The sequence below is a fragment of the Panthera uncia genome, chromosome D1 (assembly GCF_023721935.1).
Source record: "Panthera uncia isolate 11264 chromosome D1, Puncia_PCG_1.0, whole genome shotgun sequence".
NCBI classification, from domain to species: Eukaryota; Metazoa; Chordata; class Mammalia; order Carnivora; family Felidae; genus Panthera; species Panthera uncia.
In genome coordinates, this window is record NC_064808.1 from 94,938,356 (window position 1) to 94,964,119 (window position 25,764).

General features: G+C 50.1%; 1 protein-coding gene and 1 pseudogene across 2 annotated transcripts; both read left to right on the forward strand.

Moving 5' to 3' along the window:
• The first annotated feature begins 219 nt into the window (after nt 1–219).
• On the forward strand, nt 220–333 carry LOC125917351 (uncharacterized; annotated as a pseudogene).
• Nucleotides 334–9,732: 9,399 nt separating this feature from the next.
• On the forward strand, nt 9,733–14,597 carry THY1 (Thy-1 cell surface antigen). Of its 2 annotated transcripts, none has more exons than XM_049611822.1 (4): nt 9,733–9,800; nt 11,800–11,860; nt 12,353–12,688; nt 13,251–14,597. In XM_049611822.1, the coding sequence occupies exons 2-4, from the start codon at nt 11,824–11,826 to the stop codon at nt 13,361–13,363; spliced, it is 486 nt and encodes a 161-aa protein (XP_049467779.1). In that variant the 5' UTR covers nt 9,733–9,800; nt 11,800–11,823; the 3' UTR covers nt 13,364–14,597. The 2 variants fall into 2 exon arrangements, with proteins under 2 accessions (XP_049467779.1, XP_049467788.1); XM_049611831.1 differs by having other exon boundaries at nt 9,790–9,871.
• Nucleotides 14,598–25,764: the final 11,167 nt, after the last annotated feature.

The following is a 25,764-nucleotide window of genomic DNA, read 5'->3' on the forward strand; positions in this document are numbered from 1 at the left end:
TTACAATTGCATCACAAAGAATAAGTTATCTAGGAATAAACTTAACCGAGGAGGTGAAAGACCTATACTTCTGAAAACTGTAAGATACTGGTGAAAGAAATTGAAGATGACACAAATAAATGGAAAGATATGCCCTGTTCAGGAATTGAAAGAATTAATATTGTGAAAATGTTCATACGACCCAAAGCAATTTACAGATTCAACGTGATCTCTATCAGCGTTCGCTTCGGCAGCACATATGCTAAAACTGGAACAATACAGAGAAAATTAGCATGGTCCCTGTGCAAGAATGACGTGCAATGCAATGCCTATCAAAACACCAGCAGTATTTTTCACAGAACTAGAACAAAAAACTCCTAAAATTTGTGCAGAACCACAAAAGACCCTTGAGTGGCCAAAGCAATATTGAGGAAGAAAGAACAAAGCTGGAGACATCACAATCTCAGATTTCAAACTTTATTACAAAGCTTTAGAAACCCAAACAGTACAGTACTGGCAGAAAAACAGATACATCAAAATGAAACGGCAACCTACTGAACGGGAGACATATTTGCAAATGATATATCTGATAAGGAGTTAATATCTAAAACATATAAAGAATTCATACAACTCACCTCCAAAAACAAACAAAAACAATGTTATTTTAAAAATGGGCAGAGGGGCACCTGGGTGGCTCAGTCGGTTAAGCATCTGACTTGGGCTCAGGTCATGATCTCGCAGTTTGTGAGTTCAAGCCCCACATCTGGCTCTGTGCTGACAGCTCCAAGCCTGGAGCCTGCTCCGGATTCTGTGTCTCCCTCTCTCTCTGCCCCTCCCCTGCTTGCTCGTGCTCTCTCTCTCTCTCTCAAAAATAAATAAGCATTAAATTTTTTTTAAATAAATAAAAAATGGGCAGAGAACCTGAACATTTTTCCAAACAAGATACGTGATGGCCAAAAGACATACGAAAAAGACGTTCAACATCACTAACCATAAGGGAAATGCAAATCAAAACCACAATGAGATCACCCCACACCAGTCAGCAATGGCTAGATCAAAAAGACAAGAAATAACAAGTGTTGGTGAGCATGTGGAGAAAAGGGAGGCCTTGCGTGCTGTTGGTGGAAATGTAAATTGGTGCAGCCACTATGGGAAATAGTATAGGGGATTCCTCAAAAACAGAACTACCATATGATCCAGCAATGCCATTTCTGGGTATTCACCCAAAGAAAATGAAAACACCAACGTGAAAAAATGTATGTACCCCTCTGCTTAATGCAGCTTTACAACAGCCAAGATCTGGAAGCAATCTGTATGCTCATTGATAGATCCTTGGATGACGATGTGGCATATATTCACAATGGAATATTACTCAGCCACAAAATAGAATGAAACATGGATGGCATTATGCTAAGTGAAATGAGTCAGACAGAGAAAGACAAATGTATGATTTCATCTACATGTGGAATCTAAAAAAACAAACAAAAAAAAAAAACCAGAAACAGACTTAAAAATACAGAGAACAAATTGGTGGCTGCCAGAGGAGAGGGGGTAAGGAAATGGGCAAAATAAGTGAAGGGGATTAAGAGATACAAACTTCCAATTGTAAGATAAATAAGTCACATGGATGAAAAGTGCAGCATAGGGAACATAGTCAACAATATGGTTAATACCTTCATATGGTGACAGAGGGTAACTACACTCACTATGGTGAGCATTTCTTAATGTGATTGTCGGATCACTGTCATACACCTGAAATTAGTATTATACTCTACATTAACTAACGAATTTAAATAAAAACTTAAAAAGTATATATTGTTTGGGGGCGCCTGGGTGGCTCAGTCGGTTAAGCGTCTGACTTCAGCTCGGGTCATGATCTTCACAGTTTGTGAGTTCAAGCCCCGCGTCGGGCTCTGTGCTGACAGCTCAGAGCCTGGAGCTTGCCTCGGATTCTGTGTCTCCCTCTCTCTCTGCTCCTCCCTGAATTGTGCTCTGTCTCTGTCTCTCAAAAATAAATTTAGAAAACATGACCAAAAAATATATATTGTATGTCAACTATACTTCAAATACATACATACATACATACAATTGAGAAGCGACTGTGCTGGGACCTGGAGGTCCCAAAGATATAGCAGTAAACAAGACAGACACTGACCCTGACCTCAAGGCAGTGTCTATCATACCACCTTGTTTCCCAAGGTGTCCTCCCTAACACTGCTCTGAACATAGTAAAAGAGTAAAAAACCACCTGGCCAGGAGAGGGTCTACATGGCCCTCTGTTCATCCCCTATTCTGTCCCTAGAGTAATTTTTCTAAAGAATGCATCTATCTGTACCCTTCTGTAGACCACTGTTGACTCCCCATCACCCATGCCCAAAGACACAAGGGCTTCCTCGGCTGGCTCTTCCCCATTTCTCCAATGTTCCCTCTCAACATGCACTGTCTCAGACAACCCCAAACTGCCTGCATTTTCGCATACCCACTTTGCTTTGCTTTGTCTCTATGCCTTTGCTCGTACCATCCCCTCTGTCTTAATGCCCTTCCTTCTCTTCATCTGGTTCATTTGTTATCTATTGCTGTATATCAAACCACTCAGACTAGTAACTAAAGGCAACCACTATTCTGTGAATCATCAGTTTGGTTACAGATCAGCTGGAACAGTGCGTAGATATGCTCCAAACTGAGTTGGCTGGGCTCACCCATGCACTATGGTCAGCTGACAGGTGCACTGGGGCTGGATGCTCCAAGAGGAACTCACACAGTGTCTAGTCATTGGGTGAGGCTGCCAGCTGGAGCATCTCAATTCAGGCTTCTCCCCTTGGCTAGTCTGGGTTCCTCATGTGGCAGTTGGGTTCTCCAAGAAGCAAGCCCTAATGAGCAAGCACTTAGGAAGTCTCTGCCTGCATCACATTTGCTGAAGTTCCGTTGACCAAAGCATGTCATATGGCTGAGCCCAGAATCAATGTGGAAGAGGTGTGACTCACTGGGGGGACATTAACAGAGCAACCTACCAGTCTGCCCTCTACCCCTACCAATGCACAGCCTCCCCACATGTGAGATATACTCATCCTTCCCAAAACACCCAAAATAGTATTCAATCATGACACCAGGCTCAAAGTCTATGATCTCACAATGTGAAGCAAGTCTGGATGTAGCTGAGCCTCCTGGGGTACAACTCCTCAGGTGTGGCTCCTCTTGATTGACAGACCTGTGAACTAGCAAGACAAGACATCTGCCCTCCATGTGCCCAACACACAACTGTGAAGCAGGCATAGAATAGCCTCAATAGATATTCCCATTAAAAGAGAAATGGGAGGCACATAGCAATCACTGATTCAAAGCAATTCTGAAATCCAGCCAGGTTCTGTTATCAGGACCCCCCTCCTTTGGAAGCAGGGATGTTACTTGAATAAAGTCCAGTTCTCCTTGGCTTCTAGTTATACCCGCTAGGCTCCTGGATCTACCCTCTGAGAGGATTTTCTTTTCCATAAGAAAAATCCCTTGTGACTATTGGCCAGCTTACTGCCCATAGAAAGTTGGGGGCCCAAAGTCCTCCTTTCCCTTTTTTAAACTATTTCTGTTCATGTTAGCCCAAACTAATAGAGTTTCTTCCAAAACAGTACTCTTCAAAACTTTATGGATTTTCTATGAGTATTATTGGGTTCACTTCTTGCACCAAAAGCCACATACATAGTTACTTTCAAGAAGACTCTACTTCAGCTATGGAACAACGTCTTTAATATTCTTAGGAACCCTTTTGTTTAACTGAGAAGGTCTACTAGACACCACCTTAAATCCTCTTGGGGTGTTAACAGGTTCTACGATCATACCCTTGATTTCATCTTTACCTTTAGGCCAATTCTTACTTTGGAAATCTGTCGCCTGCTGGAGAGACTGAAAATGAGAACTACTTTTCTTTTCCAACCCAGCAAACTGGACAGATCCTTATTTAGCTGATCTCTCCCTTAAAACACCTGACATGCCAGCTGGAAGCACCTGGATGGCACTTTTAACATTCCATCTCCATATCTCTTAAGCCAAACCCACAAATTCATTAGGCACACTTTCTGCCAGTGGCCACAGCACTATAGAACACTGGTCACCCTTGGTCCAAGCGGTTTCCAGCTCCCTTGCCAGTACATTCACAATTCTTATTGCCTGTCCTTCAAGCCTTCACCCATCTCCCTGTTCCAAATGCCATCTGTTCAGTGTTTTAAGGTAGCATCACACTTCTGGGCACCCATATATGTATCAGATGTCTATCATTACATGACAAACCACCTAAAACAATAGCTTAACACAACCACTATTTTGTTAAACTCATGAATTCCGTGGTTAGGGATTCAGACTTGTCTCTGTCCCACAACATCTGGGGCCTCTACTTGAAAATCTGAGCAGCTGGGTGGACAACTCAAACAGCTTTGGGGCTGAGATTATCTGGACGCTTCTTTATTTACATGTCTGGAGTCTGGGCTGAAATGACTCTGAAAGCTAAATTCACCCAGGACTGCCTACCAAAGTGTCTACACAATGCCTCCCCATGTGACAAGGGCTTCCTTACAGCATGGCCTCAGGATACTCAGACATTTTATACCGAGGCCCTAAAAGTGAGTATTCTAGCAAACAAAGTAAAAGCTATAAGGTCTTTTAAGATGTAAATTCAAAAGTCTTTTAGCATCACTTCTGCCATATTCTATTGGCTAAAGCAGTTACATCCCCATTAAGATTCAAGAGGGGGAGACACAGACTTTACTTCTTGATGAAGCAATATCAGAATTTGTATCCAGGTTTTAGAACCAGCTTAGTAGGCTTATCTGGGATGCTTTATTTCTGTTCTATGTGGCATCAGTAGGAATTACACATGCTTGTGTGATCGCACATGCTTTTATGACCATGTGGCAGTCAACTGGGGGCTACTGAGGCACCTCGGTTCTCCACACGGCTAGCTCCAACTTCCTCACATGGCAACTGAATTCCAAGAAGGCAAGTCTCAACATACAAGCACTTACCAAGCTTCTGTTTGCATCTCATTTGCTGATGGCCCATTGGCCAAAACAAGGCACATGGCCAAGCCCAGAACAAATGTGGAAGGGAATCACACAAAGGGCATGGGTACCAGGACGCATGATTCACTGGAGACTGTTAATGTAACAACCCACCACACCTGGGCACTCCCATTCACCCTTAAAGACTCAATTCATGTTTCTCCTCCAAGAAAGCCTCTCTGACAGACTGGGTGGTCACTTGCCCCTCCTTTGGGGTCCCACAATACTCTGTGCACATCTCTACCTTTGCCTTTACCCTACTGTTTTCTAATTATCTCTATACCATTTCTGTCTCCCCCATTGGACAGCCCTTTGAAGGCAGAGATTGTGCTCTGTTGATCTTTGTAATTCCAGGGTCTAGCCCCATGCCTAGAACAGTGTGCCCAGAATAATGTTATTTAATCATATATCCATGAATAAAAGTCTTTTTTTTTATTTTTTTTTTTTTGATGTTTATTCATTTTTGAAAGACAGAGAGAGACACGGTGCGAGCAAGGGAGGAGCAGATAGAGAGGGAGACACAGAAGCCGAAGCAGGCTCCAGGCTCCGAGCTGTCAGCCCAGAGCCCGACACGGGGCTCAAACCCACAAACCGTGAGATCATGACCTGAGCCGAAGTCAGACTCAACCGACTGAGCCACCCAGGTGCCCCAAAGATTTTTAAATAAATGTTGAAAATTATACCTCCATGGTGCTTTGTCCTCTTGCCCTCTTCCCTGTGTTCTAAGAGCTAACTTTCATTTTTTGTCATACTCTCCAACCAAACATGAACTTCAGAAAGTGACCTCACTTGGAGAGTTCACCTCAACTAGAGATTAGGAGAGGCCGCGCAGAGTAGAGCACTTGATTCCAAAATGTTTGAATTTCGGAGACCAGTCATGGTTCCAAAGAAATTTGCAGATCAACACAAAGTTACCAAATTTCCCTTCTTGCCTTTGGGCATTAAAAACACACATGCTACCCACCGCCATCACTCCAAAGAAGCAGAAAGGCATAACCTTAGAAGGAAAGCGTAGGCCTTCCCAAGGAAGGGCAATTATGTGTGATAAGACCTCAAGTAACCCCAAATTGGGACTCAACAGTATGTGCTGTCTTGACATCTGATAAAATTTGGAGCATCTAGCCACAAGTCCTTCTTCCAGCTTGGCTCCTGCTAAGGAGTTCCCCTAGCCAATCGACCCTCTTTATCATGGGGACTAGGCATGGTTCCTGATTGTCCCTAAGCAGCGGGCTTCAGTTCCATGCCAGCCCACAGAATTAGTCAACAAGCCAACCAAATCCTCCGGCTGGAAACGGGCATCCCGCCGTTTAGCCAACAAAGCCTGCCTCCCACTGCTCCTGGCTGTTCACTCCGCTGTGCAACTCCTGTGTGCAGGGTCCTCCTCTGGGCTGTGAGCATACATGACCAATAACCTACTGTCGATCTCACCTGTCTGGTGTCAGGTGCCATGCGTTCAGCCATCTCTGGAACCCAAGGGTGAAAATCCCTCCCTCATCAACACGGTGAGGAGGCGGTGATCAGAAGAAGGTGGCAACCTGATGGCTATGTTAGAGCGTCCCACACTGTCCTCGTTTTTCTTATTTCACCATGGACCAGAGAAATCAGTCTAGTAGAAGTCTGAAGTCCCACCCCAGGGCCAGTGGAGACCACTGTGTGTGGAGTCAGGAGATCTAGGATATAACTAGTCCTGGCAGTGCTCCAAAGTATTTGTCAGTCCTTTGACAAATCATTATCCTCTTGGACCTGTTTCCAGCTATAAAATGATAGAACAGCTTCTGTCACCTGTGTGATTCTATAAACCCGATCTGACGAAATGGGTGAAGAAGAAGAGTGAATGGCTGGAGTCCTATGGTCACCCTAAAGGAATATGCATTTTTAGAGGAGTTTTCACCCCGCGTGTCTCTAGCTAGAGCAACCAGAGATGATGCGAGAGTCAGTTCTAAGGAACCAATAGGGCAACCACAGGCTGTCAGGAAATCTTGCTTTGGGTGGATTCTTCTAAACCCTTCCTGCTTTCAGCACCCTGATCCTGTCCCATTAGCAAATAGGAGGACCTCTTTTTTTCTTTTTAAGTTTATTTATTTTATAATCTTTTTTAAATGTTTATTTTGAGAGAGAAACCACACACATGTGAGTGGGGGAGGGACACAGAGAGAGAGACAGAGAGAATCTCAAGCAGGCTCTGCACTGCCAGTGCAGAGCCCAACGCGGGGCTCGATCCCACGAACCATGAGAGCGTGACCTGAGCCAAAATAAGAGTCGGATGCTTAAACAACTGAACCACCCGAGTACCCAGCAAGTGGGAGTTTTTAAATCTCCCCTTCACCATCTGGTCCATCCCTGCCCCCAGATTATCTCATGTGAACCATCAATTCCAATCAGCCAGAGATCTTGCTTTAGCAAACACACAACTGCCATACCCTCTGGAGTCCACACTCCCCTCCCCTTCCCGAGGTAAAGTGCTTGGGGACCCAGAAAGGAGGCCAGGTCCTCATAACCTCATCAAAATAGCACAGCAAAGCTTTCCATCCAACAACACTCAGAGACTCGGCCACAGCGTGGGGAAGAGCATCCAGGGTCTCGTCCAGCCAGAGCCCTGATAGCTTCTGTAGTTAAAATGCCTCTGGGTATCCCCATGTTCTGCCAAAAAAGGAACAGTCTCCAGTCCCACCTGTGTGTGTATGTGTGTGTGTGTACGTGTGTGTGTGTGTGTGTGTGTGTGTATGAGAGAGAGAGAGAGAGAGAGAGAAGAGGGATAGGCCCCAGCCTAAAGCAACTGTGCTCTGATAGGAAAGGTCCCTGGACTAAGAATCAGAAAGCTGTTAGGCGAAAAAAGAACACAATGCAGGGAGTGACAGGGAGGAGGCCAGCATTTCTGGAAGATAAATGGACAAGATGAAATGGTGGTGAAGGCTGACAGCCAGGACACCCAGGCCCTTAAAAATTATCCTACAGACAATGAGAAGCCAGACTGCCTGATCTATGAAGAGGGATGATCTTATTAGGCCAGGGTTCTGCAGTTCCCAGACCCTGGGGAGCCTGTGAAAAGTGCAGACACAGGCAGCAGGAATACTGGACTAGGGAGACCCCAGGTGGGCAGGGACGACTGCATTTTTCATAAAATGCCCCCAGAGCTTCTGCTATTTACCACAGTGAATTACCCCCTACACTGGACCATCCTCAAAGCTCCTTGCAGTTGGAAGGTTCCATCATGCTCAGTACTAGGAGGCCACCTAACCTCCCAGGGAGGCAGAGGGAAGTAAATCTCCCACTTGCCAGCCCAGGGATGACTTCCAACAGTGCTACTGCAGTAATGGAAACTGCAGTTAAGGTGCCAGGGCTGACTGCTATGAAGAAATAGGAGAAGGGGCAGGCAGATGGCCGGGAGGCAGGGCCAGCCTACAGGATGTCCCAACCAGAATTCACAAAAAGGCCATGAAGATGCAAATCAAACAAATAAACCTTCATTCAAAAAAATTCACCTCACCTGTGGGTGGGAGCGACAAATCATTGGCACTGGCCACCAAAAAAAAAAAAAAAAAGAAAAAAAGATCCGAGGGCTTCTGGTGACTTGAAATTGATTGAGCTAGGGTGGATGCCCCAGGGAATCAAAAGCCTAGTTTCCTCCATTCCTTTCTAGCAGTCCTGTCTTCTCCCCTTCCCCCACAGTTCCACATTGTCTCGTCCCACTGGGCTGAGACACAGCAGCTGAGTGGCTCAGCACTGAGGACCGAGGGTTCCACTCACAGCTCAGGTGGGCTGGTCAGCTCTCCCACTCCACGAAATAGGACTGAGAGTGGGATGGGACGAACCCCACATATCGTTGTGAGGTCAGCACAGCCAGGGATGTCATGTGGCCAGCACAATGTCTGGCAGAAAACAGTACTCCTGCCCCTGTCTGAAGACCAAGCAAGCAGTTACTCACTACGCAGGGGGCGGTGGGGGGCGGGGGATGCCTAGGATCAGGAGGACTATATGAAATCGAGAAGAACCTTCTGGCTATCTGCCCTGGGAGGTGCCAGCCCAGGAGTAGAGGGAGACTGAGTGCCCCAGAGCAGAAAGCCCCCGAAAGGGTTAGGTGTTCTAGGATGGAGGAGGGGGTGGGGCAGGGCTCAGGATCAGGAAGGACCCGCAGGACGCAGTGCCTGCCTTGCTTCTGAAGAGCTGCTCCAATGTGGAAAAACACCCCGCCATCTTCCTTTGGAGAAAGCCTGGAATATTCCAACTCCAAAACTTCTCACTGGAGGCTCCAGGGAGATGGGCTCCAGCCGAGAAGGAAAGGAGGAGGCAGGAGGAGGCGTGGGCACTGACCAAAGGGGCGGGTGGCTGGCCTGCCTCCTCCACCCCTTACCCGTTGGTTTTCCCACAGGCTTCTGAAGCCTCGGTCGGTCGGAAGAAAGGGTTAAAGCCTTAAAAGGGGAGCAATCATTTCGGGGTTCTGGGGAGCGCCTAGTGTTCCTTGCGCTGCCCCACCCTGATCCCCGGGGTCCTGAACCCTCTTGTCCCTGGCCTGGCCTGCCGGCCACAGGGTGAGGTCCCCCTTCTGCGGCAGACGGCCACTCTCTCACATCTATACCAGGCTACCTCCTCCGCCCTCTGCCATCCTTCCTCGCTCCCCCCCCCCCTCCCCACTCGGGCTCTGATTGGCCGAGTCCCGGGCCCTCCCCGCTCCTCCACTCCCACCCCGGGTGAAAACTGCGGGCGCCGGCAGGGTGCTGCAACTGGAGGCGGCGGTGCGTCCGGGGGAGGCTGCAGCAGCAGAGGACGGGAGCCCAGGTGGGAGCAGGAGCCAGGGCGGCGCCCGGGGCGCTGGGAGAGGCCCTCCCGACCCGAGGCTTCGGGAAAAGGTTCGGGGGCGCCCCGGCGGGGAGCTCCGCGGTGCTCGGGGAGGGGTCGGCTTCCCAGGCAGGGGAGAGCGGGACGCAGCTGCTCGCTGCAGGCCAGGGGCCGGGCCGCACCCTGCCTTCTGCGGTAGGAGCTCCCGGGCTCTCACCCGCTGAAGGGGCGGCTGTCTGGGGCTGGGGCGCAGGAGGAGAACCTGGAGGAAGGGCGCCAAGGACAGCCAGCCTTGGGTTCTGCTCTCCACACAGACGTCCCCAAACCGAGCTCGCCAAGGCGTGAGGTGGGGGCGGTGAAACTGCGGCGAGAGGACGGACGACCGCCGGCTGGAGGGAATCTCTGCCCTGCGACCTCGCGGAGGGCTGGGTGCGGGGCGTCAAAGGACCGGGGAACCGCAGTGCTGCGGGCGGGGACTGGAAGGCGGGCGGACGGGGGGGAGGGGAGAACTGAGAAAGGGTGAGAGGGGGAAGGGGGGAACCTCAATTGGGAGAGGAGCCGAGTGAAATTCAGAAACGGAATGAGGATGGGGCTAGTCAAACGGCGGCTGGAGAGGGTGGGAGCGCAGAACTTCTCTGGGCTCCGGGCTGCAGGGACACAGAGCAGGGGAAATGAAAACATCTGTGCCTCCCCTACCGCTCGGTAACCACCCCCCTCTGGCTCTCCAGCCCTCCTCCAGCCCCAGCTCCATTTCTTCCCCGCTCTGGCCCTCTAGCCGAGGCTTCCCCTTTCCCTCCTAGATCTCAAGCTCACGTCCCTCCTCCGTAACTCAAATGTCTGAGTCAAAGCCAGATGCCGACCCCCTTTCTTCCCCAAGGCACCTCTCAGTTACAAGTCCGACGGGGTAGGGACTGCAGGTTCAGGCTTCCCGGGACCTCAGCCTCCCCCAGCCTCAGGGCTGAGCGCCAGGGACCCTGGGATTCGACTGGCGGTGCACCTGGGCACAGGCACCAGGGCAGTCGTACCCCCCCCCCCATCCCCCTGCGCAGGCCACTCCCGTGGCCTCTCCCTGGTGAGCCCTGATGCGGACAGGCCAAGCTATCTGCCCCGTGTGGACGCTGGGATATTGGTCCAGAGTAGGCTTCGGAAAAAGACAAGGCACAGAGCCCAGGCAGGGAGTCTACTGTAGCAGGGCTCAAGAGACATGCCCAGAGGGCTGGACATTTTGGAAACATCCTGCAATCAGAGAACATATGCAATCAGAGAGCACAGTCGCTTTCCCTTACAGACATTCGGGAACACCCTTAGCTGTGTGCCAGGTACAGTCCTATCTGGAAGCACGTTAGCCACACAGTCCTTTCAGAGGAAGGAAATTAATGTTTGTGGGTCACTTACTATGGAGCAGTCCTCAGTGCCAGAGGTTTATCATTTTTCCTAAACCCATCACCACGCTGTAGGTATCTAAAGCTGATTCTTTCATTCGTTCAGTATCTTTTGAGCATCTGTTATATGCCAGGAACTGTTTGGGCACTGGGGGTTTTCTCCTGAACAAGAAACAGAAAGCCCCTGAATGGGGAGTTTTTGTGGAATGGGTAGAGTTTTAGTGCCGCAAAATAAAAAGAGTTCTGGGGATTGCACCACAATGCGAGTGAACTTAACACTGCTGAACTGGACACTTAAAAATGATTAAGGTGGTAAATGTTGTGATACGTCTACTTTGCCTTCCTGAAGGGAAAAGGAGACGGTAAAAGTCACTTACCCAAAGAGTTCAGCAGACACACACCATTATAGGGTGTGTCCACCCTTCCCCTTGCTTTCCTGGAGGGGGGAAAGCACCTAGTGGCAGTGTCACATTCACTAGTAAGTGGGACGGGACAACCATGGAGAGCAGCTTCCATGGCTGCCAGGGCCATCATGGCAGAGGCCCTCCAGCCCGAGCAGCAAGTGTGGGCACACCTACCCCACCTCTTGGCTGATACCCATCCTATCCCACCCCCAGATCGAGGACTGAGCTCTCTGCACCATGAACCCCACCATCGGCATCGCTGTTTTGCTGACAGGTACTGGGCAAGGGGCAGGGCTGGGATTGGGATTCAAAGCACGCTGGCTTCCTTCCCTTCAGAGGAGCGAGCTTCTTCCTGCCAACCTCAGAGGGAGGAGGTGACAAAGGGAGAGAGGGCTCTTTTTCATCCCTAAATCAGCTGAGCAGCCTAGCTGATCTTCTGCCTGCTTGAGGTGGCTTTTGGAAAAGCAGTCCACTGAGTCTGCCCCACACTGAGGTGGAATCTCCAAATGGAAAACAGGAACCTACATCAGCTCCCCAAGATCTCCTGCCCCTGGAACACCCAGGACTAAAGAAGACGAGGGAGGGGGGCTGAGTCTGCAACGGGGAGGTTGAACTGGCCCTCGGGGACCTCTGGGGTGGGGAAGGGTGCCCAAAGAACAGACCCTTGTGCCCTCCCTGGCCATGCCATTCTCTACTGTTAACGTGGGTGGGAGGCCCCCTGCTCTGCAGGGCCCCCCCACTTGGATGTGGGCACTGCCGGTGCCAGTCTTGCAGGTAGCCCGTGGGCAGAAGGTGACCAGCCTGACAGCCTGCCTGGTGGACCAGAGCCTCCGTCTGGACTGCCGCCACGAGAACTCCACCACCTCCCCCATCCAGTATGAGTTCAGCATAACCCGTGAGAAGAAGAAGCACGTGATCTTTGGCACTATGGGGGTGCCTGAGCACTCATACCGCTCCCGAACCAACTTCACCAGCAAGTACAACATCAAGGTCCTCTACTTATCCGGCTTCACCACCAAGGACGAGGGGATGTACACATGTGAACTCCAGCTCTCTGGCCAGTCTACCACCAGCTCCAGCAAGAATGTCTCTGTGCTCAGAGGTGAGGCGAGCTCCCAACAAGTCCAAGTGAGCTGGGAGAGGGAGGCTAGGGAGGAAAGGGTTGGCTAGGACAGCAAGGCAGTCCCCCTTGACTGGGCCGAAGAGGAGAGGGGCCCCAGAAACCTCTCTCCCCCTACCCCCAACTGCTGCCTGGTGCCCTGGGGAACCACTGTCCTCTGTGTGAATAGGGAGAAAGGCTGAGGGAACGGTGAGACAGGCAGAGTGGTGGAGCGGACACTTCCACCGTGACTGGGCAAATCACTTGGCCTCCCCAGCCCTCCTCTTCCCCACCTAGAAAACAGGGATGACACTAGCTGCCTCACCCATAGTTTTCTTTTGATGATGCTTAATAAAGATCTGATATGATGTTTGTTCAAGAGCTCAGGAACCTGCAAATGGGAAAGACAGGTGGTTCTAGTCGAGCAGACGGGCCCTGGTTCCGGCTAAGACATCCTGACACCAGCCTCCCCAAGGGAACGTGCCCTTCTCAGGGCCTGTGCCTGCCTGAATCCTGGTGCCTCTTCTTTCCTGCCCTACCCCTCCTCCCTCTTCTCTCCCCACAGACAAACTGGTCAAGTGTGAGGGCATAAGCCTGCTGGCCCAGAACACCTCGTGGCTCTTGCTGCTTCTGCTCTCCCTGCCTCTCCTCCAGGCCATGGACTTCATCTCCCTGTGACTGGCTGGGCAGGAAGCCACAAGGCCCAGGCCAGAGACCCTACTTCTCGGAGTTGGCTGACCCCCTACCCTCAATCCCTCACACACCTTGGGGAGAAATGGGGACCCTACCCCTCACAAGGAATCCCAGTGCCGCATGCCATCGTCTACCCATTCCCCAGCCCACTGCCGCTCACACCCTCTCCGCACGCCACTGGCTGTCTTGTTTTTTTTTTGTTTTGTTTTGTTTTAACTCTTTGTTCCAGAGTTGCTTCTGTCTGGTTTATCCTTCCTTTTCTTTAGGAGTTTGTGAAAAGGGAAGCCAGGGTTGGGAATGTGATGGAGAGTGAGGGCATGGGAGGGGTAGAAGGATGGAGGGATGCCAGTCCCTGGGATGGGGGGGGGGGGGGGATCATCCTTGCCCACCAGGACCAGAGGCCCAGGAGAGACCTGGATGAGGAGGAGGATGGGATGCATCTGGGCCTAGCACATCCCCCAGCAGGCAGGGATGGTGCCTGAAGACCCCGGATGTGAGGGCACCACCAAGCATCTGGGGCCCCTCACAAGAGGAGAGAAGGAACATCTCCAGGAGCGGCCTCTGCCACAGCAAGAAGCCATCCACATACGGGAAGCAGTTCCACATAGGGAACTGCCGAGGTTCCCTAGGGGCCTCAGGCCTGGTGCGGCCCCGTGAAAAAGCAGATTCTGCCTGGGAGCCATCTACTGGCGGGTTGGAGAGGGGGTAGAAGAGAGGGTCCATCAGCCCTCTCTGCCTGATGAAACTAAATCTGAGAGCCTGCTGTCCCTCACCACCTCAAGCAGCAGTTGAGAGGGTGGCAGAGGACAAGCCTCCTCCCAGCCTGGCCCAAGCTCCTAAGAGCTTCCAGAACTCTGGCCCGCAGGCAGTAAGTCAGGCCAGGTAGAGCCCCAGAGCGGAGCAGACTTTGGCCCACGTTTGGGAGCCTCTTCCTTCCCTCCCCCGACAGTGCCAGCCCCTTCTGGCCGGTGGCCAAGCCTTGAGACGGCCCTCTGCCCCACAGGCCTGTCCTCTCGGGGACCTGGGGGGTAAGGGCGTCTGAGGCAGCCCATGGAGTGAGACCCGTGAGCGGGACATGCCTCGAGAGATGGCTTTTCCCAACACCCAGCTCCCCAGCTGGCAGCTGTGCCCCGTCCTGTGACTGTGTGTAGTGCCACCACGGCTTATGGTATCTCATTGAGGAAAAAGAAAAGTGTACAATAAAACCAAGCCTCTGGAATCTGTCTTCCAGCCTTTCTCTGCTTTGCTCCCTCCATCTCTCCCCAGGCCCGCTCCCCTAGGAGTCAGTGAGTAGAATGTGAACGTCAGTGGCCATCCTCGTGCTGGGAGCTACAACAGGATCACGAGGTGGTTCCGGGTTCCCCCAGAGAGCCTTCCCGGCTTTGCCCCGGGAAATCTGGGGGAAGGCGGTGGGGACCATCCAGGGGCTTATTCGTTTCGTATTCCCCACGGTGGAGGCTGATTCTAAGCCTTTACTTAAAGGCCCAGGATCTAAATTCATGCCCCCGGCTCCCACTCTTCCTGACACCTCCTGTCGACGCCTGTGCCTTGCCAGTGGCCCCGTGCAGTGACCGTGCCAAAAGATGGCAAGAGAAGCCCGCGAGTTGGGAGAGGGATCCGCCTGTGTATCACCGACCATGAGGCCCACATCACTCAGCATGGTGCAGCCAGCCTGGGGTCTCCAGAGGACGCCAGTGGACACAGGCGCCTCTTGTTCAGTCCTGCTGGGAGCTTTGAGCGCCATGCCAAGAAAATAAAAAGAGCCTTTGTGGGGGAAGGGAGTTTGAATGCCACCCGTGGGGTGGTAAGAGTTAACACTGGAAGGGCTTTCTGGAAGGAACTGAGGAGCCAGGTGTGAAGCCTCAACTGTGACAACACCGCAAGCCCCTGGCACCTGTGTGAAGCCTCCTATGTGGCCTTTGTCACACCCGGGAGCAGCTCCCCTGGAGTTTAGCAGCCACACTACGCAGAGGGTCCTGGGGAGATGGTGCTGCCCCCTGCAGCCACGCTTGGGGGAGGAGAGCCTGAGGCCTGCAGTGGGTGAGGCTAGCTTAAGAAGCCACAGAGGCCATCAGAGAACCAGGGGCTCTAGGAAGGCAGGAAAAGAGAAGAGAGGAACAGGGGGGCCCAAAAGGGAACCCTACGACTTAAAGCCTGGGCCGTCAGGCCTCACAACGTAAGCCAACCCAGAAAGACCATGCTGTGGGCTGGGGGAGATCTGGGCCCTCAGAGGCAGGCCACAACGGCCATCAGGTCGTCTCTGGGCAAGTCAGAAGGTCTTGAGGAGGCTGCGGGACGTCCCCGGTGACATGGCTAATTATAAAGAGGGCGGGGCCTGCCCTGGTTCCTGCCCACATGCCCCAGACCCCAGCCCATCAACCTCCTCCCTACTTCTCCTCACCCCTCTCCCATGTCCCCCTCAGCCGTGTCAGTCCCTACCTTGGGATCTGGATTCTTCTTGCTCAACAGCAACAGAAGCTCCTTTCCACACACACCCATTTCTGACTGGATCATCCACTGAGACAGAGGACTAGCTGCACAGGGCACAGTGTAAAGGTCCCTCCAACATCTAGCAACTCCCTCGGGAAGGGCAAGGAGGCCACCATGAGGAGACGCAGGGACTCTCACGGGTCAACCAATAAATCTACACGGCGTCCAGAGTACCTGTGACCCGCATCCTCCAGCCTCCTCAGCGTGACCCCGATCCCCTCCCTGTGTTTGCAGCTTCCGGGCTGCAAAGAGCACGTCTGTCTTTGCATGAGACAGCAGCCATCTCAGGTGAAGGGGAAATGTTGGAGCTGGAGCCCTTCAGAGTCCTGGAGAAGTGTGGGGGCCATCAGCTCTCTTCCACACAGCCCAGGACAGAGGTGGATTGCCTTCCTGCCCAGGGCTCTTAGCCTCAGGGAGGTTCATGTCCTGTGAAGACTCACAGGAGGCATCCGTGCCTGGCACAGGAACACCTGGAGCCAGGGGAAGGTATGGGAAGTGGACACATGGTGTAGGGGGCAACGTGGGACCACAGGAGGGTTCCAGGGAGGCCAGGCTCGGCTCCACACCCAGAAGGGGCCCTGGATGGCTGGAGCTGCCCAGCAGCAGAGGTGGGAAGTGCCCAGCAGTGGGCTTGGTCAGTGGAGGTCACCTGCCCAGTCTGCAGTAAAGCAGTTTCCTGAATTAGGTCAGAACCTGGACTCGATGACCCTGGTCACTTCACTCTTTAATGCCTCACTTCTCTAATATTCAAAATAAGATGGTTCGGCCGGAATCATTTATTTGTAGAACAAACATTAAGGACCTGGCTCTGTGCCTAAAAGACACAGCCCCTGACTGAGGGAATCTGCAGTCCAGGAAGAAGAAATTGATCTCAGTGCAGTGATCAGTGCCATGAGGCAGGGAAGCTGTGGCAGACACTGCTGGGTATTCCCCCTCCTTTCTCAGCAGTAGGACCCACAAGTTAGAAATGGAACATGTGGTCCAGAATGAAGACTGCATTTCCCAGCTCCCTTGCAGCAAGATGTGCCTATGCGGCTAAGTTCTTTCCGATGGGACGTGAGGGCAAAATGACGTGTGCTTCCTATGAAGTGCTCTTAAAGGAAAAACACATGCCTTTCTGCCCCATTTACCTTTATGCTGGCTGGAATGTGGACGTGATGGCTGGAACTAGAGCAGCCATCTCGGACTATGAGATAGAAGCTGTGTGTTACAAATGACGAAGCACAAGATAGCAGCCTGTGTTCCTGGTGATGGTACTTCGTGGTGGCAGCTGTGGACTACCGACTTTGTGCTACTGTTATTTGGAGTTTTCTGCATTCACAACTAAACCTAAACGTACCTGAAAAAGAAGCCACTGCTCTTTCAGGAGCCCCCTGGGTGGCTCAGTGAGTTAAGTGTCCAACTCTTGATTTTGGCTCAGGTTATGATCTCACGGTTCAGTTCGTGAGATCGAGCCCCATTCGGGTTCTACACTGGCAGCACAGAGCCTGCTTGGTACTCTCTCTCCCTCTCTCTGCCCCTTCCCCACTCATGAGCACATGTGCACACTCTCTCTCAAATTAATTAATTAAATAATTAAATAAATAAATAAATAAATAAATAAATATAAAAGTAAGCCATCATTTAATCCCACTGAACTACACACTTAAAAATGGTTAAGACAATAAATGTTATATGTGTTTTTTACCACAATAGGAAAAAAAAAAAAAAGAAGAAACCAAAGTCAAATTCAGAGAGACAGGAAGTAGCATGGGTGGTTATCAGGGGCTGGAGGAGGTTGAGAAATGGGGGAATGGGGAGTTAGTATCTAATGGGTACAGAGTTTCAGGTTTGCAAAATGCAAAACATTCTAGAGATGGACGGTCGTCATGGAGACACAATACGAACACACTAAATTAACACCACCGAACCACACCCTTAAAGATGGCCGAAATGGTAAAGTTTATGTTATATGTATTTTACCACAATTTTTTTTTAATTTTTTTTTTAACGTTTATTTATTTTTGAGACAGAGAGAGACAGAGCATGAACGGGGGAGGGGCAGAGAGAGAGGGAGACACAGAATTGGAAGCAGGCTCCAGGCTCTGAGCCATCAGCCCAGAGCCTGACGTGGGGCTCGAACTCACAGACGGCGAGATCGTGACCTGAGCTGAAGTCGGCCGCTTAACCGACTGAGCCACCCAGGCGCCCCTTACCACAGTTTTTAAAAAGCAGCAGCAGCCGAGGCACAAGGGAACTTTCTGGAAGTTTCAGTATACTGAACATGGGTGAATTTCATTAAATGAAAATCAGTCCTCCATAAAGTGCTATGGGAATATACAGGCAGGGCCCTTGGCCAGAGAAGGAGTCATGAGTAGGAGTTAGCACAAAAAGCAGGCTCTACTAAGTTATAAGGTGATTACAAAGAAAGAAATATTATTTTATTGCTTCTATATCCTGAAAAACATGGGAAGAGGGATGGGAAGCCTTTGTGGATTCAGTCCAAGGACAGGCCTTAGCCTCTCTCCAGGGCAGCTCACCACTGCTGGCTGATATAACAGCTCTCTGAACACACAAGCCCATCATCAGGGTCCCTGACCCAGGCACTCCTCACTCCCAGAGTCGCTACATGCACACTGCATGCCGGGGAGTAATTACCCGGGCAGGGTGACGAGCACAGGGTAGTGAATGATACAGACAGGTTCCCTCCCCACAAAAATGCTCTCACACAGAACATGGACATTAAGCAAGTAAACCAGTGACTAAGTCTGATGAGTATAGATTGGGATCATCTACACATGAGAAGCGATAAGAGAACACTTTACTCAGGATGGCCAGGGAAAGTCTAGGGAGAGGGCCCTTGGGCTGAGTCCTGGAAGAGAAGCTGGCCTTTTCAAGAGCAGCAGGCAGAGGGACAGTAAAGGCGCACTCGCTCAAGGTGCTCAGGCAAGGGATGTCACTGCAGAGGCAGACGACAGCCAGGTCCCGTGGAGCCTTGCAGGTCACGGTGGAAAGTGTGAATCTTATTCTAAGGGCAACAGACAACAACAGTAGAAGCAAAAAATCGGGAGGATATTGCATTAATCCTAGGAAGACGCTACAACAGTTTGGGCAAAAATCACAGGAACAAAAGTGGTGCCTTTCAGGTACACACAAAATTAAAAGTGAGAGGTGGGGGTGGGGTAGAGAGAGAGGGAGACAGAGAATCCAAGCAGGCTCCACACTGTCGGCACAGACCCCGATGCAGGGCTCGAACCCACGAAACCATGAGATCACGACCTGAGCCGAAACCAAGTGTCAGACGCTTACCCGACTGAGCCACCCAGGTGGCTAAATTATTAATTTATTAATATAAATTATTATATAAATTTATATATATATAAATTATATTATTATATAAAATTATATATTATTTTAAAATAAATTATTTTTTAATTTTTTCTAATGTTTATTTAATTTTGAGAGAGAGAAAGACAGAGCATGAGCAGGAGAGGGGCAGACAGAGAGGGAGTCACGGAATCCAAAGCGGGCTCCGGGCTCTGAGCGGTCAGCACAGAGCCCAACGTGGGGCTCAAACCCACACACTGTGAGATCGTGACCTGAGCCGAAGTCGGACGCTTAACCGACTGAGCCACCCAGGTGCCCCTAAAATAATTTTTTTTTTAATTCTCAACAAGAACCACACACACAAAAAAGATGGCAAGTATTAATTCCAGAGGGAAGAAAAATCGAATTCTAATCGTAGCATATAACATGGCTTAGCTGTAAAGAATACTTACGTAGTCATACGAATATAAACACTAAACTGTGATGAATGAACACTTAAACTTTAACCAAAAGTTGTGAGGACGCTATACTGGACATGCAAAAAGGGTAAGCATGTTTGGTGGGGGAGTAAATAGGCATATAAGAAAGCTAACCTCATTTCCACAGGTGAAAGAAAACGGGTATTACTTCAAACTGAAAAATCAGGAAATAGCTATCGATGCGAGAAATTCCCAAATACAGATGTAAATAGCAGGAAAAAACTAGCCAAAACAGTGGGGAGTGGTTGCTTGGGGAAATGAGAATCTGGGATGGGGTCACACACTGCTTTTACGTGACAAACCTAGTAATGTAATATTTCTTCTCTATAAATAGATCAGGTCGCTAAGCAATAAAAATTCAGCATACTTAAAGAAATATGTTAAGGCCTGCTCCCAAAGGACAGCGAGGACTTGCTAACTAGTGGTTTGGATAGAAGTGGAGGTGCTGAAAGGAAAGAAGAAAGAATCCCAGATGACCCCTAGGTTTTTGCCTGACCAATGAATGGATGCCATGTGTTAAGGCAGAAAAGGCTGGGGGAGCGCTAGGATAGAGAAGTAGATATGTTAAATCTACGCTGCCCATCAGACATCCAAATAGAAGTAACAAGAAGACAGCTGGATAGCCCAGTTCTGAGCACAGGGGAGAAGTCGGGGTTAGAAATAAAACTTGGTAGGGGTGCCTGCGCGGCTCAGTCAGTTGAGCTTCAGACTTCGGCTCAGGTCATGACCTCACGGTGCGCGAGTTCGAGCCCCGTGTCCGGCTCTGTGCTGACAGCTCAGAGCCTGGAGCCTGCTTGGGATTTTGTGTCTCCCTCTCTCTCTGCCCCCACACCACCCCCCCCACTCACGCTCTGTCTCTGTCCCTCTCTCTCTCTTTCTCTCTCTCTCCCTCCCTCTCAAAAATAAACATTAAAAAAATTTTTTAAGTTTATTTATTTTTGAGAGAGACAGAGTGAGTGGGGGAGGGGCAGAGAGAGAGGCAGAGAGAGAGAATCCCAAGCAGGCTCTGCACTGTCAGCACAGAGCCCGACATGGGGCTCGAACTCACGCACTGTGAGATCATGACCTGAGCCAAAACCAAGAGTCGGACGCTTAACCGACTGAGCCACCCAGGTGTCCCTAAAACAAATGTTTAATAAAAAAAGAAATAAAACTTGGTAGACATCAGCATTTGGGTGGCAGGCACCGACCATGGCACAAAAAAGATCATGCAGGAAGACAAAGAGAAATAATCAAGCCCAGGCCTAGAATCTGAGATGATCGAATATTTAGAGTTTCAGGGGGAAGCAAAGGATCTCAAACAGGAGCTAGAGAGGGAAGAGGAGAGCCAGGGGTCTGTGGAGTCAAAAAAGGGAAAGTTTTGAAAAACAGCAATCGACTAGATCAACTGCTGTTAAGAAGTAAGATGACTAAAGAAAAACTAAGGGAAGAAGAAGCAGGAGGAGGAAGAGGAGAGAGAAGAAGAAGGGGAGGAGGAGAAGAGAGAAGGACGACAAAAGGAGGAGGAGGAAGTCAAGTAACATGAAGAGACCAAGTTGTTGGTGACTACGGTAGCTAGTCTCCAAGGATGGCCCTCTAAATAAACCATGCCCCTGCGTAATCCCTTCCCCTTGAAGCTGGGATGGCCCTGTGTTTTGCTTATGACCAATAGCATATGGTAGAAGTCACGCCGCACGACTTCCAAGGCCAGATCATAAGAGTATTTGCAGCTTCCACCTTGCTCTCCGGGAATTCTCACTCCTGGGACACTCCCTCTTGGAAGTGTCCCAGCTGCCATTCTGAGCGCCTAAGTCAAAAAATTGGCCATGTGTAGGCACTCCAGTCCCCAGACCCAGCTAAGCTCCCAGCCAAGAGCCACTATCAACTGCCAGTCGTGTCCGTGTGCTGCCTTGGACGTCCAACTCAGCAGATCCTTTGGATGACTCCAGGTCCAGCTGCTACTGACCACATCCTCGTGAGAAAGAAATTTCAAGAGAGAACTTCCCAGCTGAGCCCATCAACCATAGCAGGATGGGATACATTAATAAAGTGTTTAAAGCCACTGAATTCCGAAGTGGTTTGTGATGCAGCCATCGATAACCAGACAGTGGCTTTAACAAGAGCAGCATAATGGGGTTCTGGTAACAGAAGCCAGACTACAGTGGTGAGTGAGGGTAAGTGGGAGAATGCAGGCTTCTCTTTCAGGAAGTCTGGCCATGACTGGGTGTGGGAGGTGGGGAGGTGTGTGAACCCGAAGTCGGGAGGGCCAGGGGTTTTCATACAAGCAGCAAGGTCATCAGCTGAATGAGAAGATGAGACAGATTTGAGGAGAGTAGATAATATAAAATAGTCCTATCAAAAAATGGGAGCGGTGGAAGAATTCTAAAAACGGTCTCTGAAGATTCCCTACCTCCTAATCCCTGGAGTCCATACGTGAAGTAAGATGTCATCCCCATGATTATGTTATGTTATGTGGCACAGTTGATCTTAAGGGAGGGAGATTATCCACGTAGGCCTAACATAATCACATGAGCCCTTAAAAAGCAGAGAATGTTCTCTGGCTAGTGGCAGAAGAGAAAGAGAGGAAGACAGAAAAAGCACATGGGAGATTCGACATGCCATGCTGGCCACTTGAGAAGGAATGTGGGCAGCCTCTGGGAGCAGACAGCCCATCCCAACTAGCCGCCAGGGAAGAAACAAAGCCCCCTCCCCCCACCTGCGGCCATAAGGATTCGGATTCTGCCAACAGCCTAAAATGAGTTTGGAAGTGGATTCTTACCCTGAGCCTCCAGCTAAGAGCCAGCCTGGCCAACATCTTTTTTTTTTTTTTTTAATGTTTTTTTAACTTTTTTTATTTATTATTGAGAGACAGAGAGAGACAGAGCATGAGCAGGGGAGAGGCAGAGAGAGGAGGAGACATAGAATCCGAAGCAGGCCCCAGGCTCCGAGCTGTCGGCACAGAGCCCGACGCGGGGCTCGAACTCACAAACTGCAAGATCATGACCTGAGCGGAAGTCGGACGCTCAACCGACTGAGCCACCCAGGCGCCCCAGCCTGGCCAACATCTTAATTTTGGCCTCACAAGACCCTGGCCAAAGAACCAGCAAATCCCACCAGGACTTCTGACCTATAGACCGTGTTGTTTTGAGCCACTAAGTTTCTGGACATGAGCCCTGACACAGTCAGGACGCTGCCCTCTCTTGCTGCCGGGCCTTCTGGGGGAGCTCCACCCCTCGCATGGGGGTGACTCAGCCTCTTAGAGCCTCTGTGCTCTCTCATGACGACGGCCATCATCATAGCTCTGGGCTCAGGCTTTGGGACTTAACGTCTTTATGGTTTCCTGCCATCTAGACCTGAGCTGTCCAACATGGTAGCCACTAGTCTCGGATGGCTCCTCAAATGTAAGGTTAAAGGAATCACAGTTAAACAAATTAAATGTTCAGGGGTGCCTGGGTGGCTCGGTCGGCGAAGTGTCCGACTCTTGATTTCAGCTCAGGTCATGATCTCACGGTTTGTGAGATCGAGCCCCACGTCGGGCTTTGCCCTGTCAGCTTAGGATTCTCTCTCTCTCCCACTCCCTCTGCCCCTCCCCTGCTCTCTCTCTCTCTCTCTCTGTCAAAATAAATAAATAAGCATTAAAAAAAAAATGTCCATGTTTGCCCGCTGGCAAACAGGCCTATAGGATGCTCACAGTCCACCCAGTTCCTTCTCACCTCTATCACCTCCTGTCCTCCCTAGTGCCCTTTGTCTTGCTCCTCGGTTCCTGTAAACACCTGCTGGACCACAACCCAGCGAGAGTGTTCTACACAGAGCACTCAAAACTCAAAGAAATGCCTCTCTCCCCATTGCCTTATAAAAAGCAAGAGGTGAGGAGCACCTGGGTGGCTCAGTCGGGTGAGCGTCTAACTCCCGATTTCAGCTCAGGTCACGATCTCACGGTTTGTGAGTTCGAGCCCCGCGTCAGGCTCTGAGCTGACAGGCAGAGCCTGCTTGGGATTCTCTCTCTGTCTCTCTCTCTCTCTCTCTCTCTCTCAAAAATAAAATAAAAATAAACATATAAAAAGCAAGAGATAAGAACACAATTCCCATTCCACCAGATTTAACATTCCTCTCAGCTCAGTGATGGATACTTGCTTTACACTTAGGAAACGAAAAGCCCTTTGTATGTAGTGATTTTCCCAAAGCAAGGAATCAGTCAGCCCCAAGATAAATTGAAGCCCCTCTCTCTCTAGAAACTGAAAACTGCTTGAAACTTTTAAATGATAGCTTTTCCTGTATCTCCCTATCAAGGTGCCAAAAATCATAGAGTCCAATGTCAGGCAGACCCCCCCCCCCCCCTTATAAAAGTCTCCCCAAAGTTGACATGAACCCCAAGGGGGGGGGGGGGGGGGGGGGGGGGGGGGCGGTAAGGGAGGGGGACCCAGCCAACTGGAAGACCTAAAGCCAGGAAGGCACTGGATGTTTGGAGAAGGACACTGGCATGAGGAGAACCCCAACTATATAGCACATACATCAAAACAAACTAGATTTAACACACTCTTGCGGAAAGTGCAAGGCAATCCTAAAAAAGGTGACCTCACACAGGGATGATAGTGTGCGCGTTACTGCTAATTTAAGATCTGTAAAATGCTACTGACACTTCCTTTATTTAGTGTAATAAACTTTTTTAAGTGTATTTACCTTGAGAGAGAGAGACAGAACACGAGCAGGGGAGGGGCAGAGAGAAAGGGACAGAGAGGAATCCCAAGCACGCTCTGCGCTCCACTCTGAGCCCAACTCAGGGCTCAATACCATGACCATGATGAGATCATGGTCTGAGCTGAAACCAAGAGTCAGATGTTTAACCATCTGAGCCACCCAGGCACCCCTAGTGTGCTAAATTTTTAGTGTTAGATATTAATGAACTTAAAACACGTATCAGGCATTTCATAACTCACTCAGTCTTCCTAATTTTACTTTTCATCAACGGTCTTCAAATGCAAAACCTCCTATCATTTCAGCAACTCCACTGTCAATGGCTGGGGAGGAATATATTGCCCGAACTAAGAGAAACAGAATAAAACTCCAAAAGAAAACAGAAGCAATAGACATAGAAGGGGGGAAATTTAGGGGAACAAAAGACAGAAAATCAAAAAGATCCGATCCCAGCAGATGTAGGAAACATGGTGAGATAATATCTCTAAACAGTATTTTCGCTCGCTTCCCTTTCTCCGCATAGTCCCACTTTAAGCAGCCAAGTTTTTGTGCTTATGCCTCAGTAAAGGGATGAGACAGCAAAAACCAGGGGGAAAAAATTCCAGCTTTTGGATTTGAGTTGCCTAGGCCCTTAATAAAACAGAAAGGACTCAAAACCTATACAAAAGATGCGGAGAAAAGATCTTGGGTAAAGCCAGACTCCCACTGGCGTTACCCCCAGCCAGAGGGAAGAGATAAGAGAACAGATGGCGGGTTCTGTCCTCAGACACCTTAGACAGCAAAACCCCCAAGCAGGTTCTGAGATCTGAGATCAGTATGCTTCCATCCCAACATCCTGGTTAGAGCCTCAGAAAGGAGACACAGTCCCAGAAAGAGGAAATGACTGCAGAGTGTAACCTACTTTGGAGGCAGCTAGAACCCTGGTCAGTGTCACACTCTCTCCTGCTACCCCAAGAATGATTCCTATGTATCCAAGAGTGACCCAGAAGTAGCATAAAGACACCAGACCTAAAGAGGCCAGGCAAGCAGGAACCAGGCAGTAGACATCTAAGTGGACACTTGACTGGCCATTTAATAACAAGGCCCACTTCCTCTAGTGCTCTGGCAAATATACATGGGACATTCTTCAGAAACTCGGGCAATCCTTGGAGAAAGGAGGGGAAATTCCATCACCGTCTGAAACTAAGTGTCCACCACTCCAAACAGAAATGTAGGTATATTACAGGGGTGCCTGGGTGGCTCAGTTGGTTAAGTGTTGGACTCTTGATTTCAAGAGATCGAGCCCTGTGTTTTTGTGCTCTGGGCTGGGCCTGAAGCCTGCTTAAGATTTTCTCTCCCTCTGCCCCTCCCGTGCTCTCTCTTTCTCTCCGAAGGGAAGGGAAGGGAAGGGAAGGGAAGGGAAGGGAAGGGAAGGGAAGGGAAGGGAAGGGAAGGGAA